Genomic DNA, 19,984 nt, shown 5'->3' on the forward strand with positions numbered 1-19,984 from the left:
GCATGCATGCACCAAACAGCCAAGGGTTATCTCCATGGGCAGAACCTCTAAGGCAGGCATCCCCAAACTACGGCCCGCGGGCCACATGCAGCCCCCTGAGGCCATTTATCTGGCCCCCCGCCACACTTTCGGAAGGGGCACCTCTTTCATTGGTGGTCAGTGAGAGGAGCACTGTATGTGGTGGCCCTCCAACGGTCTGAGGGACAATGAACTGGCCCTCTGTGTAAAAAGTTTGGGGACCCCTGCGGAGTCTAAGGGCTGCACGCAGAATCTTCATGGGAGGCCTGAGAAGTCCAGGGCTTCCGTTCAAGAGAGCAAGAGGCCATTCTTCTGACCACCATTCCTCTAACAGTTTGAGAACCTTCTGATCCGGAGTCAGGTTTGATTTGTCTCATCAATGGAGACTAGCCCAAGCATGAGCCCAGTCTAATCCAGCATTAGGGTGGGATTTGGGGCACAGACTCTCTAGGCCCCTACCTGCTGACAAGGCTGGGCCCTGAGGGGACAGCAGGTCTTTCCCCTCTATCAACATACATTTTTAGCCCAACCCGGTGAGCTTAATCCAGTTTTTTAGGACAGATGGGCTCATCAGCTTATGTAGTAGGTCAACAAAATAGGCTGGAAAGAAAAGGTTGGGGGAGGAGAAGTATCTGGGAAAGAAAAAATTTCTCACTAAAGCTGTGATAGCTATTTCTGGATTCCAAGCAGATCTGTCTAGGCCAGGGGTTGGGAACCTATGGCTCGTGAGCCAGATGTGGTTCTTTTGATGGCTGCACCTGGCTCGCAGACAAATCTTTAATAAAAAAAAAAATAATGTTAAAAATATAAAAATTCTCGTATTACAATCCATTCATTTCCTACCGCTCATGTTCATGGTTGTGGGTGGCTGGAGTCAATCACGGCTGTCCTCCAGGACACCACCAAATTTTTATTGGATAATGCATAACGTACACGGGTCGTTGCATGGCTCTCATGGAATTACATTTTAAAATATGTGGCGTTCATGGCTCTCTCAGCCAAAAAGGTTCCTGACCCCTGGTATAGGCAAAAGCATGTTTTTGCTAAGCAGGGGTATTTGGGAAAATCCCCATAGCATAGACATTGGGAGATGAAGGTTTGGATGAAGGACAGGAGGTCATACCTTTTTCATGTTGGTCCCCACATAGTTCTTGGGTTCTTCTTTAAACTGAGGTAACCTATAGTACAGAGAATCCCATGTACTGTCATTAGGAGTAACAAATCTCCCCTTCCATGCCAGCCACAGCCCAAAGATGCTCTGGGCCAGGGCATGCCTGTCTCTTAGGAATAGCTAGTAAAAAAGCAGGCTAATTTCATCCTTTATAGAGCTTCATCAAAGAGCCACAGGAATTGGGGGACGTATGACATAGACATTTTCTTTTTAAGAAAGAAGGCAGTCATCAGGGCAAAGTAGCTAAGTGCCCTTGGAGTGTGGAGGCTCTTTTCACCCTTAAACTGACTCATTCATGCTTCACTTGTTAAGTATTGCTGAAAGCTACGCGATGGGGAGAGGGCAGCCGATCAAAACCCCAGGAGACTGGGCATAGGATGAGGAGTAAAAGGCAGGTTGAAGTTTTGAAACCAGGAAATTTAAGCCAGAGTACTAAGAAACTCTTTGCAGCAGGGTCCAGGGGCAGATCTAGTCTGCAGATAATAAGGATTATTATTTATAGATCTGAGAACAAAAATAAATCCCAGGAAGAGGCTTTTTAAAAATACAGATTATTTTTTAGACTATTTATTAATTTTAGGTTCATAGCAAAATCAAGTGGAAATTATACTGATTTCCAATATAACCACTGTCTCTACACATGCATAACCTTGCCCATTATCTAATCTCCCTTGAGGGTGGGGGGCTTAAAAAAAAGTGGCACAGTGGATAGAGCGTCAGACTGGGATGCAGAGGACCCAGGTTCGAGACCCCAAGGTCGCCAGCTTGAGCATGGGCTCATCTGGTTTGAGCAAAAAGCCCACCAGCTCGAACCCAAGGTCGCTGGCTCCAGCAAGGGGTTACTCGGTCTGCTGAAGGCCCATGGTCAAGGCACATATGAGAAAGCAATCAATGAACAACTAAGGTGTTGCAATGCGCAATGAAAAACTAATGATTGATGCTTCTCATCTCTCTCCGTTCCTGTCTGTCTGTCCCTGTCTATCCCTCTCTCTGACTCACTCTCTGTCTCTGTTAAAAAAAAAAAAAAAAAGTCTACTGAAAGGAGGTACAGGAGACATAGTTAGGCATAATATAAAAAGGCCTCCCAGGCCCTAAGTTGAGGGCCTTGACTACGATAACCAACAATCTCTGTTTGCCTGAGAGTGAGGAATTTGTGGAGGATGTGGGACTTTCAGTGCTCAAGTCAGGATAATCTGGGCAGACCAGGATCACTGATCACCCTAGCCTTGGTCTTTTCTCACAGAAATAGGGGCTGAGCTCTTGGAGCTCGGCAACCTGTTCTAGGCTCCCTTGAGTTTGGCTTCTTCTCTGAGTTCCCTTTCTCAGATGCTACCTGTACAGAAACAAACACAAGTTTGGGAAGCAGAACAAGGTCTGTCAGCTTAGATCAAATAACCCTCTGCCTCCTCCTGAGGCCAAGCCGGTTCCCTCCTCCTTCTCCCTTGATTGGTAACCCTGGGCCCAGAGAAGTACCCCCATCTATAATCCCATTGGCTTCTGATGTGCTGTGGGGTTGGCCAGGTCCCTGAAGTGGCTATGTGAAAGCAGGCAGGCTCAAGAGGCCTGGGCAGCAGGGCTGAAGCAAACAGCAGCAGGTTTACCTTGTGAAGAGCAGCTGCACCATGTCTACGAGAGTGTGCTCTGCGGATTTTCTCAATAACTCTGCACAGGCAAAAACAAATAACACAGGTGTCATTACTTGCTGTGCTATTATCAGGAGGCTTCTCAGAGCAGACTCCCCTCCAAACCTTGTTTACCAAGGATTATGCCAAACTTATTAAAACCAGCTCCATCCAACTCAGCCTGGCAGCCATAACTTCATTGGACCACTAGGTGGCACTACTGAGTCAGAAAAAGGGAGACGTGTTCTAGGGGTGGTAGATTGGTGTCAATCCCAGAAACCCCAAGGGAGGGAGATTTGGTGTTGGGCTGAATTAGTCGGGGATCTATACTAATTCTTGTCCTGGCACAATCAGCTGTCTCTATTCTAGCTGCACAACAAACAGTCAAGTACAGAGATACTTCTAGACCCCGATAGCTCCACAAGGTAAGTGATGAAGATACCCTGAGTTTTCCATCTCTCTGGGTACAGGAACATCATCCTGTATTCATACTCACAATGGCCCCAGGAATGGTGAAGGGCCCAACAGTCAAGCACCTACCACTGAGCCTCATTTCAAAGCAGATCCGGAAGCAAGACTGCATAATCTCACATACAGATTCATTGGTTAGGTGGACACCCACTGGGGTCAGCAAGAGAGTCCGCAGCACCTACCAGGAAGGAAATACTGTGATAAACGAGGCAGACAATGTGAAGAGGGGTGTACCTGAGGAGCGAGAAGCTGCCTCCTGTTCCTCTAGATACCTACAAAAGCACTCGGGTTAAAAGAGAGGTCAGCAAGAACGCTGACCTTACTTCAGTTTGGGAAGGGTGTCTCCCAGAAGCTTGTGTTGGGAACTATGTCTACTCTGCATGACCATGACACAGTTCAGCATTCTTCTGAGCCCTTGCCTGCAAGCCCAACAGATGGATGGCACAGATACAGGTTGCCAGAGGTACAAGTATATTGAGGGGTTCCAGTATTTGATATCAATTCATTTAAAGCTTTTAATTATTTTCTTTAGAAAAAGCTTTTACTTTAGGTACTTTGTTTGGAAACAAAGTAGGTCCCTTACCCCTGTGGAGTCAAAACACAGCTTCATGCCGCTGGCAGGCTGGCAGCCTGGGGTTAAGTAGAGCCAGCAGCATCAGCTCCTGGCCATTAGCCTAACTGCTCTTTCCCCTCCATTTACCTGAAGGATTTTCATCAGGACAACCTCATCGCTGGCAGGATCCGTGCCCACAAAACGGGCGTGAGTGACAGCATCTGCCATGTTCTCCATGCCCTCTGCTGTGCCCTCATGAGTGGGATCTGCTCCAATGAAAAAGGAAAGATTACATGATGTGGAGAGGAGAGAAAAGGCAAGACATCCTGCCTACAGACTGCTTTGAGAGACTTTGGTTTTCTCTTCTCCAAGTTCCTAACTCATGGTTCCTTGGGTTACCTGAGAATTTTTGCTAGTAAACGACTTCAATGAGCTGCTCAGCACAAACTCCACCATGTAAAACAGTGGTTCTAAAACTTAAGCATATATCAAATCACTTGTATGGTTTGTTAAAAATATCAATTGCTGGGCCCACTCTCAGAAGTTTTGTTAAGCAGGTCTAGAGTGAGAGCTGAGAATTTGCATTCTTAACAAGATCCCAGGTGATGCTAACACTGCCTCAGGAAACCTCACTTTGAGAATCACTGGACTGAAGCTACTCAGTTCATAGAGAAGGGGCCTGGAAATAGGAGGTTTTGGCCCAGAGCAAGGGCTGAGTAGGCAAGACCTTTGAAGGCCAAGGTTGCAGCCTTTCTCTTTTCATGTGTTCTCCTTTAACACATCCCTCTCTGGTTGCTCTTGGAGTTTTGTGTCCGGATGCCGCTGATGTAGGGAAGTAGGAGAAAGAGATAGTCACTGCTGCCAATACTCATATGTGGGTATCATATTACAGCAAATCAGAGACCTCTTCCTGCTTTGGTTTCATTGTTAAAACAGTACGACACGGAGCATGAATCCTGTAACCTGCGTAACTAAACAGGCATTATTAGGACAGAAAAGGGGCAAACTAAACTGGACTGGGAGCTGGCTACTTGGGGTGTGGGAGGGAGCAAGAATTTCAGCTGTGACTAAGAAAAATGGAGAAGCTGGAGGTCAGACAATGAGCACCATGCTGGAAGCTAACACAAATGCTGCCAAGGGGGGAAGCCCTGCTCCATTCATGTGTTAAATATCCACAAGGAATAGCCAAAGAAGTGGCCTCCCCGAAGGCCTACAAGGGTCCTGAGAACTATCAGGATTGTCCTTGAAAGGAGAGCATAATTAAGAAAAAAAGTGTAGGGACATGACAGAGCTTTGCTGACAGAAAGTTGCCCTAGGGGTAGCGCGGCGTAACGCAGGAGCACCTTCTAGTTCAGCGGTTCTCAACCTGTAGGTTGCGACCCGGCGGGGGTAGAACACCAAAACACAGGGGTCGCCTAAAGCCATCAGAAATTTCCGCTGTTCTAGTTTAGAGTGGTGGGAATTATAAGAAATTCTTACCATTTCCTCTTTCCTGTTATCTGAAATTAACAGAGTTCTTGAGCCTAAAGCTCAGAAGCTAACTGAGAAGCCAAAACATTTGTCTTGCAACAATAAATCAGAAGACTTTCTTTAATTGTGGGTGGTTTTCATCTTTCTTTTTTCATTTTTTTTCATCTTTCTTTTTTGTCCTGGTTAGTCTCTGACAGACTGTTTTTGTCCTACTTACAACATGCCTTTACTCAGCATCAGGAGTGGCTACTTTAAAGATCAAGCAGAAGGAACCCAATTTTATGATGATATATACTATATGGGGTGAACCAGGTCCTTCTACCTCCTCAATTCTCCTTGTTTCTCCCAATCAACACACATAGCCCTACACAGGCACACTCTGCCTTATTGCATTTATTTCACTTTATTGCACTTCATACATGTTGCGTTTTGTAGAAACTGAAGGCAAGTCCTCCCAAGAGCAAACTAACCCGCAATATCTCTGAGGTATGCCTATACTATCATATCAATAACCCTTGCCTGAATCCTCTCTCTCAGCTCTGCCCAAAAAGGACAGCCAACCCTGTTCTTTTTCAGGCCTCCAGGGACCTTTCCTTGCATAGTAAACCCAGGTCCTTCCCAGTGTTGTATGGTGTTTCAGCTCACTGAATGGCAGCCATGCTCCCACCTCACAAGATTCCTGGGGGCCCATTTCCTCCCCCTCTTCAGTAATCTCCCTTACTGAAGGAGTTTAAGCTCTACCAATCTTTTTTGTAGCTCTTATCCTCTGAGCTTGAATAAAGTAGCAAAGTCAATTTTCTAAAAAGGCAGGTAAGAGTGACAGGTCTTTAGAACCATAGGCATGGCCCACCAGTAAGCCAGGCAATCAATGTCATAAATCCAATGTCACAAATGGCAACGGTGTGGGGCTGGATAAAAGAGTGGTCCTTGGAGTAAGATCTGAAATAGTCATAAAAGTCCTGGGTCGCAGGATTGAGGGGTGGAGGTAATTTCTTCTAGAAGGGCAGCCTAAACAAAAGAATGTTTGGCTTGGACTCACTTAGTAGACCTCGTGTTACCCAGATCCCTTCCTTTGACTGTCCTTCTTTCTTGGCCACTCTGGAGCAGACTGCAGGGAAATCTGCCAGTCTCATCTCCTTTGCCTTCTGGCTTTCATATACTCCTTCCTGCTCCATTTCTCATGCCCACTGCAATCACCACCTCCAGCATTTTCTTTTCCCACCACAGGAAACTCAGTGACCAGCTGGCTTGAGGTCTCCAATGACCAGTTTGTCTGCCAAGTCCAGGAAGGGGAGAGAGTTCCACAAACAGGAGAGCAGAGGGAAAAGACACAGAGGGCAGCTGCTGGAGGCTGTGAGGAGAGATGACCTGCAGGTGGTGCTCAGGACAAGGCTGGAAGTAGCTGGGCCTGAATTTTGTTTAGGAAAAGTATGATGCTAGGACTAGGATGCCTGGAGGGCTGGTGTACCTATTCAGAAACTAGCTGGCACCTGAGATTCTTGCTCAGGATCTTGGAATACTTCAGCTAAGCAAACCCAACTTTCTAGAAAAGATGAATGGTTTTCTTACTCTAAACTGTGGCCATTTTTCTTTCTGGCTAGCTTCAGTCTGAGCTGCCTCTTTTCTGATCTCTCTACTTAGAAACAAAGACAGTTACCTGTTTTTTCATGTTCCTTACCCTTGCACATGAATTGTCAATAGGGGAAAAAGGAATTCAGGATCCTGAGTGACAAGACCAACCAAAAAGGGATCCAAAGGAGACACCATAAACAAATTCAGAGATAAACAATAGACTGGATAAAATATTTGGGCTATACTGAGAGAAAATATTTGTAATACTCTGATAGACAATAGGTTAGTATTCCTACTATTTAAAAAACTGGCCCTGGCCGGTTGGCTCAGCGGTAGAGCGTCGGCCTAGCGTGCGGAGGACCCGGGTTCGATTCCCGGCCAGGGCACACAGGAGAAGCGCCCATTTGCTTCTCCACCCCTCCGCCGCGCCTTCCTCTCTGTCTCTCTCTTCCCCTCCCGCGGCCAGGGCTCCATTGGAGCGGAGATGGCCCGGGCGCTGGGGATGGCTCTGTGGCCTCTGCCCCAGGCGCTAGAGTGGCTCTGGTCGCAACATGGCGACGCCCAGGATGGGCAGAGCATCGCCCCCTGGTGGGCAGAGCGTCGCCCCATGGTGGGCGTGCCGGGTGGATCCCGGTCGGGCGCATGCGGGAGTCTGTCTGACTGTCTCTCCCTGTTTCCAGCTTCAGAAAAATGCAAAAAAATAAAAAAAAATTAAAAAAAAAATAAATTAAAAAACTTCTATAGATTGATAAGAAAAACAAAAACAACTCAATAAAATAATAGGCAAAAGAGAAAAAAGTAAAATATACAACCTCAAGGAAATGAAAACAACAAAATACCAGTTATCACCCACCAAATTAGCACAAATGAAGACTACTGAAGCCCTGGCTGGGTAACTCAGTTGGTTAGAGCATCGCTCATATGCAAAGGTTTTAGGTTCAATCCCTGATCAGAGCACATACAAGAATCAAACAGTGAATTCATAAATGAGTGGAACAAAGTTGATATTTCTCTCTTTCTCTCTCTCTAAAATCAATAAATAAAAAAGTTTTAAAAAAGAATACTGCTGGCCCTGGCCAGTTGGCTCAGCGGTAGAGCGTCAGCCTGGCGTGCGGGGGACCCGGGTTCGATTCCCGGCCAGGGCACATAGGAGAAGCGCCCATTTGCTTCTTCACCCCCCCTCCTTCCTCTCTGTCTCTCTCTTCCCCTCCCGCAGCCAAGGCTCCATTGGAGCAAAGATGGCCTGGGCGCTGGGGATGGCTCCTTGGCCTCTGCCCCAGGCGCTAGAGTGGCTCTGGTCGCGGCAGAGCATCGCCCCCTGGTGGGCAGAGCGTCGCCCCCTGGTGGGCGTGCCGGGTGGATCCCGGTCGGGCGCATGCGGGGAGTCTGTCTGACTGTCTCTCCCCGTTTCCAGCTTCAGAAAAAAATACAAAAAAAAAAAAAAAAAATACTGCTAATATGCAATGCTGGTGACAGAGTGGGGAAGTGGAAACTCTCAAACATTACTGTTGGAAGTACAAATGCTGTCATCTTTTAGGAAAACAATTTATGAGAATGCAATAAGCACATACAAAAGGAAAATTAATAAATAGGATTTTTGAACAAGGATGCTTATTTCAGCATTTATAATGGTTCAAAATAGGAAACAACCTAAATAGTAAATGTTAATCAATATGATAATGATTAGATTGTGTTATATCTATTCTATAGAAATTATATGGCTACTAAAAAGAAAAAAACTTTACCAGGGGCCAAGGAGAAAATGGTGTATTACTGCTTACTAGTTAAGAGTTTCTTTTTGGTGTGATGAAAAAGTTTAGGAAATAGATGGTGTTGATGGTTATGTAACATTGTGAATATAATTAAATGCAACTTTATACTTAAATTGATTTAAATGGATAATTTTATGTGTGACCAGGCAGTGGTGCAGCGAATAGAGTGTCGAACTGGGATGTGGAGGATCCAGGTTCGAGACCCCGAGGTCTCTGGCTTGAGCGCGGGCTCATCTGGGTTGAGCAAAGCTCACCAGCTTGGACCCAAGGTCGCTGGCTTGAGCAAGGGGTCACTTGGTCTGCTGTAGCCCCCCCGGTCAAGGCACATATGAGAAATCAATCAATGGACAACTAAGGAACCGCAACAAAGAACTGATGTTTCTTATCTCTCTCCCTTCCTGTCTTTCTGTCCCTATCTGTCCCTCTGTCTGTCTCTGCCACAAAAAAATAAATAAATGGATAATTTTACATTATACATACACACACACACAACAATAAAAAAAGAATATACAAACTTTCAATTACAAAATAGGTTCTGGGGTGTAATGTCAGCATGGTTACTATAGTTAACAATACAGTATTGTGTATTTGAAAGTAGCTAAGACAGATCTTACCAGTTTTCATCACAAGAAAAAAAATTGTAACCATATGTTAACTAAAGTTATTGTTGCAATCATTTCACAACATATACATATAGCAAATCATTGTGTTGTGTACTTTAATACAATGTTATATGTCAATTGTATCTCAATAAAACTGAGGTGGGGGAATCTGAGAGATTTTTTGGTTAATACTAAATCAGATAAAGTAAAAAAGAAGATATGTAGCACATAATCCTATTTTATTTTTATTTTTAAAAAAGACAGTACTCGCCTGACCAGGCGGTGGCGCAATGGATAGAGCATCGGACTGGGATGCGGAGGACCCAGGTTCGAGACCCCAAGGTCACCAGCTTGAGTGCGGGCTCATCTGGTTTGAGCAAAGCTCACCAGCTTGAGCCCAAGGTTGCTGGCTTGAGCAAGGGGTCACTCGGTCTGCTGTAGCTCCACAGTCAAGGCACATATGAGAAAGCAATCAATGAACAACTAAGTGCCACAAGGAAAAACTGATGACTGATGCTTCTCATCTCTCTGTGTTTCTGTCTGTCTGTCCCTACCTATCCTTCTCTCTGACTCTCACTCTGTCTCTGTAAAAAAAAAAAAAAAAGACAGTACTCTCCACATAGTTATATACATATAGAGAAAGGTATAGAAAGTCTCAAATCAGTCTGTTAACATTATTTGCCTAAGGAAGGAGTAGCATTAAGGTAAAGGAGAGTCCATTAACTTTTCTTTTAGACAGCTCTTTATTGTTTATCTTATTAAAATAAGGCTGCATTACTTTTAAAAAATAGTTGCCTAACCGGTGGTGGCATAGTAGATCAAGTGTTGACCTGAGACGCTGAGGACCCTAATTCAAAACTCCAAAGTCGCCAGCTTGAGCATGGGCTCATCCAGCTTGAGCACAGGCTCACCAGCTTGAGTGCAGGGTTGCCGGCTTGAGCATGGGATCATCAACAAGATCCCATAGTTGCTGGCCTGAAGCCCAAGGTCACTGGCTTGAGCAAGGGGGTCACTGGCTCCACTTGACCCCCCCCCCACTCTGGGTCAAGGCACATTTGAGGAGCAATCAATGAACAACTAAAGTGCCACAACTATGAGTTGATGATTCTCATCTCTCTCCCTTCCTGTCTCTCACTAAAGAATGAACAAACAAACAAAAACCACAAAAAAACTTTAAAAACAAACCAAACCAATTGGCCTGTGGTGGCTAGGATGTCAGCCTTGAATGCTGAGGTTGCTAGTTTGAAACCCTGAGCTTGCCTGGTCTAGGTACATATGACAATCAATCAATGAACAACTAAAGTGAGCAACTATGAGTTGATACTTCCCATTCTCCTCCCCTTGTAAAATCAATAAATAAAATATTTATTTCCCCCATTAAATGAGAGGGAGGGAGGCAGAGACATACTCCTGCATGTGCTCTGACTGGGATCCACCTGGCAAGCCCCCTACCAGGACATGCTCTGCCTGTTTGGGCTGCTACTCTGTCGCTAAGCAACTGAGCTATTTTTAGTGATTGAGGCTGGCCATGGAGCCATCCTCAGTGCCCAGGGCCAACTTTGCTCGAATCATTTGAGCCATGGCTACGGGAAGGGAAAAAGGGGGGAGGGAGAGGTGAAGAAGCAAATGGTTGCTTCTCCTGTGTGGCCTGACCAGGAATCAAACCCAGGACTTCCACACAGCAGACTGACACTCTATCACTGAGCTAACTGGCCAGGGCCAATAAATAAATCTTTTTTTTTTTTTTTTACACAGAGACAGAGAGAGAGTCAGAGAGAAGGACAGACAGACAGGAACGGAGAGATGAGAAGCATCAACCATCAGTTTTTCGTTGCGCTTTGCAACACCTTAATTGTTCACTGATTGCCTTCTCATACATGCCTTGACCGCGGGCCTTCGGCAGACCAAGTAACCCCTTGCACGAGCCAGCGACCTTGGGCTCAAGCTGGTGAGCTTTTGCTCAAACCAGATGAGCCCTCGCTCAAGCTGGCGACCTTGGGGTCTCGAACTTGGGTCTTCCGCATCCCAGTCTGACGCTCTATCCACTGCGCCACTGCCCGGTCAGGCAAATCTTTAAAAAAATAAATAAGTAAAGGATAAACCACACCAAACCTCCAATGGCACCCACCATACCTTTAACTCCCTCCAAAGCACAAAGAAATCAGGGTTCCAAGAAACCTCTCCTCCCTCCCCACTCTGCAAAACTCAAGTCAATTAGAAAGATGAGTAGTCAATAATCCTATTTCTCTTCTACAAGGAAACAGATGGCTGGGAAAAACTTTCCAGTATCACCAGCTCATTGCCTAACACCTGTCCAGCCCAGGAAAGGCAGAAAGTGAAGTGCTAAGGTCATCCAAAAAGCCTGAGCTCTTACCTATGAGCACATAGGACAAGAACTTATTAACAGAGGTGAGTGCCAGTCCAGTGATAGGGCCAGTGGTATCTTCAGAGCGAATCACTTCCAGAAAGGGACGAAGGAACACATTGGGTTCAATTTCTGAGAGTTCTGCAAGAAAATAAACAGAAATGAACAGGTGCCATCTAACAAAAAGCTAAACCCTAGAGAAAGATCTTTCTTATCTGTGTCATGAGGTTGGAGTTCTTTTTTAATTTTTATTCTTTTGTGACAGAGACAGAGAGAGGGACAGATAGGGATAGACAGACAGGAAAAGAGAGAGATGAGAAGCATCAATTCTTCGTTGCGGCATTTTAGTTGTTCATTGATTGCTTTCTCACATGTGCCTTGATGGGGGGAGGGGCTACAGCAGACCAAATGACCCCTTGCTCAAGCCAGTGACCTTGGGCTTCAAGCCAGTGACCTTTGGGCCCAAGCCAGCAACAATGGGGTCATGTCTATGATCCCATGCTCAAGCCAACGACCCTGTGCTTAAGCTGGTGAGCCTGCACTCAAGCCAGATGAGCCCGTGCTCAAGCCAGCAACCTTGGGGTTTCGAACCTAGGTCCTTTGCGTCCCAGTCCAACTCCCTATTTACTGTGCCACTACCTGGTCAGGCAAAGTTCAAGTTCTTAGTTGCTGGATCAATCTTCCTCCCTGTTTTACCTTGAATCAAATCCCAGACACGATATCATTTAATGTAAAATTTTTAGAATATAGTTGTTAAAGATTAAAAAGCTTAATAAACCACAGTATCATTATCACGGTTTAAAAATGAACATTAAGGCCCTGGCCAGGTGGCTCAGTGGATAAAGCGTCCTCCCTTTGTACCAAGGACATGGGTTTTATCCGCAGTCAGGGCACGTCTGAGAAACACTGAATATACAAGTAAATGGAACTAAGTAGAAGACCGAGTTGATGCTTCTCTCTCTCCCTGCCCCTCTCTCTCTCTTTTCTTCGCTCTCTCTCAATCAATGGGAAAATATATATATATATATTTTATTTTTATTTTTTTGTATTTTTCTGAAGTTAGAAACGGGGAGGCAGTCAGACAGACTCCCGCATGCGCCCGACCGGGATCCACCCGGCATGCCCACTAGGGGGCGATGCTCTGCCCATCTGGGGCATTGCTCTGTTGCAACCATGGCCATTCTAGCGCCTGAGGCAGAGGCCATAGAGCCATCCTCAGCGCCTGGGCCAACTTTGCTCCAATGGAGCCTTGGCTGCGGGAGGGGAAAGAGAGAGACAGAGAGGAAGGAGAGGGGGAGGGGTGGAGAAGCAGATGGGCGCTTCTCCTGTGTGCCCTGGCCAGGAATCGAACCCGGGACTCCTGCACACCAGGCCGACGCTCTACCACTGAGCCAACCGGCCAGGGCCTCAATGGGAAAATATTTTAAAAATTAACAATAAGCCCTGGCCAGGTAGCTCAGTTGGTTAGAGCATCATCTCCATACACCAAGGTTGTGGGTTCCATCCCTGGTCAGGGCACATACAAGAATCAACCAATAAATGCATAAAAAAGGGGAATAACAAATCGATGTTTCTTTCCCTCTCTTCTGTTCTCTCTCTAAAATCAACAACAAAAAATAATAAAGCCTTGGCCGGTTCGCTCAGTGGCAGAGCGTTGGCCCAGTGTGTGGAAGTCCTGGATTCGATCCAGCCAGGGCACACAGGAGAAGCGCCCATCTGCTTCTCCACCCCTCCCCCTCTCCCTCCTCTCTCTCTCTCTTCCCCTCCTGCAGCCAAGGCTCCATTGGAACAAAGTTGGCCAGGGTGCTGAGGATGGCTCCATGGCCTCTGCCTCAGGTGCTAGAATGGTTCCAGTTGCAATGGAGCAATGCCCCAGATGGGGCAGAGCATCGCCCCCTAGTGGGCATGCCAGGTGGATCTCAGTCAGGCACATGTGGGAGTCTGTCTCTCTGCGTCCCTGCTTCTCATTTCAGAAAAATACAAAAAAAAAAAAAGGTTAAAAAACAAATAATAGCCCTGGCCGGTTGGCTCAGCGGTAGAGCGTTGGCCTGGTGTGCAGGGGTCCCGGGTTTGATTCCCGGCCAGGGCACACAGGAGAAGCACCCATCTGCTTCTCCACCCCTTCCCCTCTCCTTCCTCTCTGTCTCTCTTTTCCCCTCCCCCAGCCAAGGCTCCATTGGAGCAAAGATGGCCCGGGCACTGAGGATGGCTCTGTGGCCTCTGCCTCAAGTGCTAGAATGGCTCTGGATGCAAGAGAGCGACGCCCCAGAGGGGCAGAGCATCGCCCCCTGGTGGGCATGCCGGGTGGATCCCGGTTGGGCGCATGCGGGAGTCTGTCTGACTGCCTCCCCGTTTCCAGCTTCGGAAAAATGAAAAAAAAAACAACAACAACAAAAAAAAACAAAACAACCAAATAATAAAAATTAACAATAAAATGGTTTAGATTTTATATATATATATTTTTACCACAACTTAAAAAATAATAATTCTTTAAGATCATCAGATATTGCTGGGCAATTTTCCATGCCCATCCTCCTAGTGATACACAGGTAAAATCAGTGCTGGGATTCAGCTGGTTCGCACCAATTTGGCAGAACTAATACCTAATTTTTTGTTGAGTTCGGTGAACCAGTTGTTAAAATGGCACTTGTCATCAGGGTTCTCTCTAAGGTGGGGGCCTGGGCAGCTGCCCAATGTGGAAATCATAAATTTACATTCCTTACTCATTTTTTTTTAATTTTTTAATTTTTTAAATTTTTTACAGAGATAGAGTGAGTCAGAGAGAGGGATAGACAAGGATAGACAGACAGGAACAGAGAGAGATGAGACGCATCAATCATTAGTTTTTCATTGTGCATTGCAACACTTTAGTTGTTCATTGATTGCTTTCTCATATGTGCCTTGACTGTGGGCCTTCAGCAGACCAAGTAACCCCTTGCTAGAGTCAGCGACCTTGGGTTCAAGCTAGTGGGCTTTTGCTCAAACCAGATGAGCCTGTGCTCAAGCTGGCGACCTCGGGGTCTCGAATCTGGGTCCTCTGCATCCCAGTCCGATGCTCTATCCACTGCTCCACTGCCTGGTCAGGCTCCTTACTCTTTTTTAGTGTTCATCTGTGCAACAGTGTATTCAAAGCAGTGTAGTAATATTCATTCCACCCATAGGTGAAAAAAATTTGGTTGGAACTATGCTTGTAATATTCACTTGTTCATACCTTTGATTAAATACTACATTTTAATTTCCTCGTGTTTTTAAGTCAGTAGACAAATATATAACGTAAAGAGAAAAAGTTCCAAACAACCAGGGGGTGACAAGCTGTCATTGGAAATACCTTAAATAATAGTTTTATTGGGTTTTTTTTCAGGTATTATTTAATATTTTTTCATTAATATTTTAAAACTCTTTCTGGCTCTGGATGGTTGGCTCATCACTAGAGTGTGTGGAAGTCCTGGGTTCAATTCCCAGGTTCAATTCCTGGTTAGGGTATACAGGAGAAGCGACCATCTGCTTCTCTACCCCTACCCCTCCTCTTTCTACCTTTCTCTTTCTCTTTAACTCCTGTAACCCTGCTTGAATGTTCAAGCTAGTTGGCCCCAGGCACTGACGGTGGCTCCATGGCCTTGCCTCAGGTGCTAAAACAGCTTGGTTCCCGAGCACCGGCCTCAGATGGGCAGATTATTGCCCAGGGGCTTGCCAGGTAGCTCCTGATCAGGGCACCTGCAGGACTGCAGGAGTTCTGTGTCTGCCTCCCTGCCTCTCACTTAATATATACATATATATATATATATATACATACATACATACATACATATACACACACACACACACACATACACACACATATACATAAAACCTCTTCCTTATACCATAATCTAGTTTTGTGTACCTCTTTTATTGTTCTTATTTAAGTATTAAATGCATGAAATAATAAAATACCTTTTGATGTATCTTTTTTATACTTAAAATAGTCATTAGGACAGAGAACCAGTTGTTAAATTATTTGAATCCCACCACAGGGTAAACTTCATCTTGGGTACAGCCAATGTGGTCAAAGAAATCCCAGGGTAAGCTGCCTTTGTCTTTTGTTGTTAAAGATCAAGGTCACTTCTATCAGAGAGAAAGAAAGCACATCCCAGGAAGGTGAGGTTTGGAGAACCTTGCTAGTAAAATAAACCCATGAAGGCAGTTTATAATTTTGAAAGGTCCTTACCACTCTACAGCCTCCTTTCTGCCTATAGCAAGTAGAGGGCTAACTGCCCCAAGATGAAGGGGCGATTAATGATCTTATTTTACAGACGAGAAAAACAAGGCTCAGATAAAATACATGAGTGGCCCTAAATTACACAGCTAATAAAGTAGAGCTGGGATTTGAACCTAGTCCATAAAGTATATAATTCCAAACTTGTAAAACCATTGTGTCTACTCTACCTAATTACCAGCACATACTGAATTTAGAAGGTCTAACAAATTATACTACACTGGGTTTGCTCCCTACCATACTTTGCCCAGGGTTTAATTTGTTTTTCAAGAGTATGCTGTGCTTTCATCATTCAGATACCATTCCCTGAAAGGTTTCCTAAATAGGCCAGGAAGATTTAGGGACAAGAACAAGGTTGCTCATCTTTACAGACAAAAGGAAGCTAGGTTTCCTAAGCACCTTCATTTTCATGCAAATGTATGGAGTTTCCCACTCAATTCCTACCGCTACCCTCTGGGGAAACATTCCCTGGGCCCGGCTGCTCCACAGATTAATGCTTTAATTAATTGGCAGATTGAGTAGCATTTTCCAAGCTTGTCTGTACAGTGATCACATCAGCTGTATAAAACCTGCTTCTCATTCCCCACTAACCCCACCTAGAGCTGTACAACTTGCAGAAAAAAATCCTAGAGAAAAACATTTGTGTGTGTGAGGTGGTAGAGGGTTGAGATGTAAGAAATAGAAATATTTGGAAAAACTGAAAAATGCAAAATACCCTTTTTCTTATCTTAGCAAGTCAACATTTTAAATACTTTTAAAAAGCACATTAAAACACTTAAAGTCATCTAATCTTACTGCTTTAGGAACACAATTGTATTACATACGATTTGGTCTGTCATTTTAAAATGGTCATATTTGGTATATTTGAGAGAAAAAAAGTCTAGATGAGAAAAAATCTTTGAGAGGTGGGACAGGGTAGAGATTTTCTGAGCTTTCATACAATTGTTATTACTATACTTGCTTCATGTCTTCTTTCATGGTGAAAGACTAGGGAAATTTTATAGCCATGATTTGATAGTTTCAAGGAAATGTACATTCTGCTTCTTTAAAAAAAAAAATTTTAGCCCTGGCCGGCTGGCTCAGTGGTAGAGCATTGGCCTGGCGTGCAGGAGTCCCGGGTTTGATTCCTGGCCAGGGCACACAGGAGGAGTGCTCGTCTGCTTCTCCACCCCTCCCCCTCTCCTTCCTCTCTGTCTCTTCCCCTCCCTCAGCCAAGGCTCCATTGGAGCAAAGTTTGCCTGGGCGCTGGGGATGGCTCGGTGGCCTCTACCTCAGGCGCTAGAATAGCTCTGGTTGCAGCAGAGCGACGCCCCAAGATGGGCAGAGCATCGCCCCTTGGTGGGCATGCCGGGTGGATCCCGGTCGGGCACATGCGGGAGTCTGTCTGACTGCCTCCCCATTTCCAACTTTGGAAAAATACAAAACAAAACAAAACAAAAACAAAAACAAAAAAAAATTTAGGCCTTGGCTGGGTGTTTCAGTAGACAGAGCATCCTCCAGAGTGCCAAGGTGGTAGGTTCAATCGCAGTTCAGGGCACATATAAGAAGCAATGAGTGCAAAACTAAGTGGAACAAGTTGATGCTTTTCTTTCTCTCTCCCTCAAGAAAAACTGTTTAAAAACATAAAAAAATTTTAAATTTAGTAAAACTGCCTCTTTTGCTATAGAGCTTTCAATAAGTTATAACATACATAGATCCCTGTAACCACTGTGGTCATCACCCCAGAACACTCTTTCTGTTATCCCTTTGTGGTCAGTCACACCTCCCCCCCCCCCAACCTGTCAACCACTGACCTTTTCTCCATCAATATACATAGTTTTATCAAGAAGGTCATATAAATGGAATCATACAGTATGCAACCTTTTGAGATTGGTACACTTACAAGGATCAACAGTTTGTCCCTCCCCCCTTTTTTTGTGTGTGACAGAGACAGAGAGACAGAGAGAGGGAAAGATAGGGACTGACGGAGAGAAATGAGAAGCATCAATTCCTTGTTGTAGCACCTTAGTTGTTCATTGATTGCTTTCTCATTTGTGCCTTGACGGGTGGGAGGGCTACAGCAGAATGAGTGACCCCTTGCTCAAGCCAGTGACCTTGAGCTCAAGCCAGCAACCATGGGGTCATGTCTATGATCCCACACTCAAGTGGGCAACCCGAGCTCAAGCTAGCAAGTGCACTCAAGCCGATTGAGCCCGTGCTCATGACGGTGACCAAGATGTTTTGAACCTGGGTCCTCTGTGTCCCAGTCTGAAACTCTATTCATTGCGCCACACAGCCTGTTCAGGCAGTTTGTTCCCTTTTTATTGCTTGGTAAGGTAGTATTCCTTTACATGTATGTACCACAGTTTGTTTATCCATTCACTAGTTGAAGGACATTTGGATTCTATGGTTTGGGGCAAGTATGAATAGAGCTGCTATAAACATTTGTGTAAAGGTTTTTGTGCGAAGAACATTGGTGTCTCTATGTAGTTTAAATGTGCATTTCTCTAATGGCTAGTGACATCGAACATCTCTTTTGTGTGCTTATTTGGCATACATGTATCTTTTTTGGTGATATGTCTGTTCAAGTCTTTGGCCCATTTTATAATTGAATTGTTTGTTTCCCTACTGTTGAGTTGAGAGACTTCTTTATTTATTCTGGAATCAAGTCCTTTATTGGCAATACAATTTTGTGTGTGTGTGTGTGTGTGTGTGTGTGTGAGAGAGAGAGAGAGAGAGAGAGAGAGAGAGAGAGATAGAGAGAGGGACAGATAGGGACAGACAGAAAAGGAGAGAGATGAGAAACATCAATTCTTCGTTGCGGCTCCTTAGTTGTTCATTGATTGATTTCTCATATATGCCTTGACCGGGGGGCCGGAGCAGACCGAGTGACCCCTTGCTCTATCCAGCGACCTTGGGCCCAAACTGGTGAGCCTTGCTCAAACCAGATGAGCCCACGCTCAAGCTGGCAACCTCGGGGTCTCCAACCCCGGTCCTCCACATCCCAGTCCGACGCTCTATCTGCTGTGCCCCCGCCTGGTCAGGCTAATTAATTATTTTAAGAGACAGAGAGACGAAGGGAGAAAGAGGGAAGGGGAAAGGGAAGCATTCATTTGTTATTCCACTCAGTCATGCATTCATTGGTTGCTTCCAGTGTGTGCCTCACCAGGGATTGAACTTTCAATGACTGAGCTAACTGGCCAGGGCTCAATCTCTTAATAGTCAGTATCCCTTATGGAGCAGACATTTTTGCTTTTGATAAAGTCCAGTGTATCCATTTCTTTCTTTTGTGCACCGTGCATTTTGTATCTAAGTGTTCCTTGCCCAATCTCAGGTCACAGGACATTTTCTGTCTTCTTCTAAAAGGTACACAAATTTATGCTTTTCATTTATATCTATGATCCACTTTAAGTTAATATTTATATAATGTGTGAGGCTTAGGTCAAGCTTTTTTTGTGTGTGCATATGGATGTCCAATTATTCAATACCATTTATTGAAAAAAATGATCCTCTCTCAATTCAGTTATCTTTACACTTTCCTGAAAAATCAGTTGTCTGTGTTTGTGTGAGTCTATTCTGGGTTCTTTACTCTGTTCCATTGATCTTCTTGTCTAACTCTCTGACACTATCACACTATCTTGATTACTAGAGCTATATTCTAGTTCTTAAAATCAGATAGCATGGCCCGGGCTGGATAGTTCGGTTGGTTAGAGCCTTGTCCAGAAGCAATGAGGTTGCCGGTTTGATCCCCGGTCAGGGCACAGAGAGGAACAGATTGATGTTTCTATCTTTTCCAGTCTCTAAAATCAATAAAATAAATATTTAAAAAAATCAGGTAGTATGATTCTTCCAACTTTATTCCTCTTTTTTCAATACCATTTTCAGTATTCTAGTTCCTTTGCATTTCCATTTCAATTTTAAGATAAATTTGTCTATATTTACAAAAAATATTGTTGGGCATTTGATAGGAATTGCACTGAGTCTATAAACAGTTTTGGGAAAAATGACACCTTTACTATGTTGTGTCTACCAATCCATGCACTGTTATGTCTCCATTTATTTAGATCTTGATTTATTTGATTAGTGTATTGTAGTTTTTTTTTTTTTTTCATTTTTCTGAAGCTGGAAACGGGG

At 44.8% G+C, this 19,984-nt stretch overlaps 1 protein-coding gene across 11 annotated transcripts in view; it reads right to left on the bottom strand.

Annotated features, from left to right (window-relative positions):
• The window catches only part of GBF1 (golgi brefeldin A resistant guanine nucleotide exchange factor 1), a 165,895-nt gene that overhangs the window by 27,107 nt on the left and 118,804 nt on the right, over positions 1–19,984 (bottom strand). For all 11 annotated transcript variants that reach the window (XM_066355935.1, XM_066355932.1, XM_066355934.1 and 8 more), the window contains exons 4-8: positions 11,626–11,757; positions 3,983–4,101; positions 3,352–3,460; positions 2,791–2,851; positions 1,142–1,196 (exon numbers count right to left, since the gene is read on the bottom strand). In XM_066355935.1, the coding sequence (XP_066212032.1) occupies positions 1,142–1,196; positions 2,791–2,851; positions 3,352–3,460; positions 3,983–4,101; positions 11,626–11,757 (476 nt within the window). The remainder of the gene's footprint in view (positions 1–1,141; positions 1,197–2,790; positions 2,852–3,351; positions 3,461–3,982; positions 4,102–11,625; positions 11,758–19,984) is intronic.

Source organism: Saccopteryx leptura, chromosome 13, assembly GCF_036850995.1.
Source record: "Saccopteryx leptura isolate mSacLep1 chromosome 13, mSacLep1_pri_phased_curated, whole genome shotgun sequence".
In the NCBI taxonomy this organism is placed as follows: domain Eukaryota; kingdom Metazoa; phylum Chordata; class Mammalia; order Chiroptera; family Emballonuridae; genus Saccopteryx; species Saccopteryx leptura.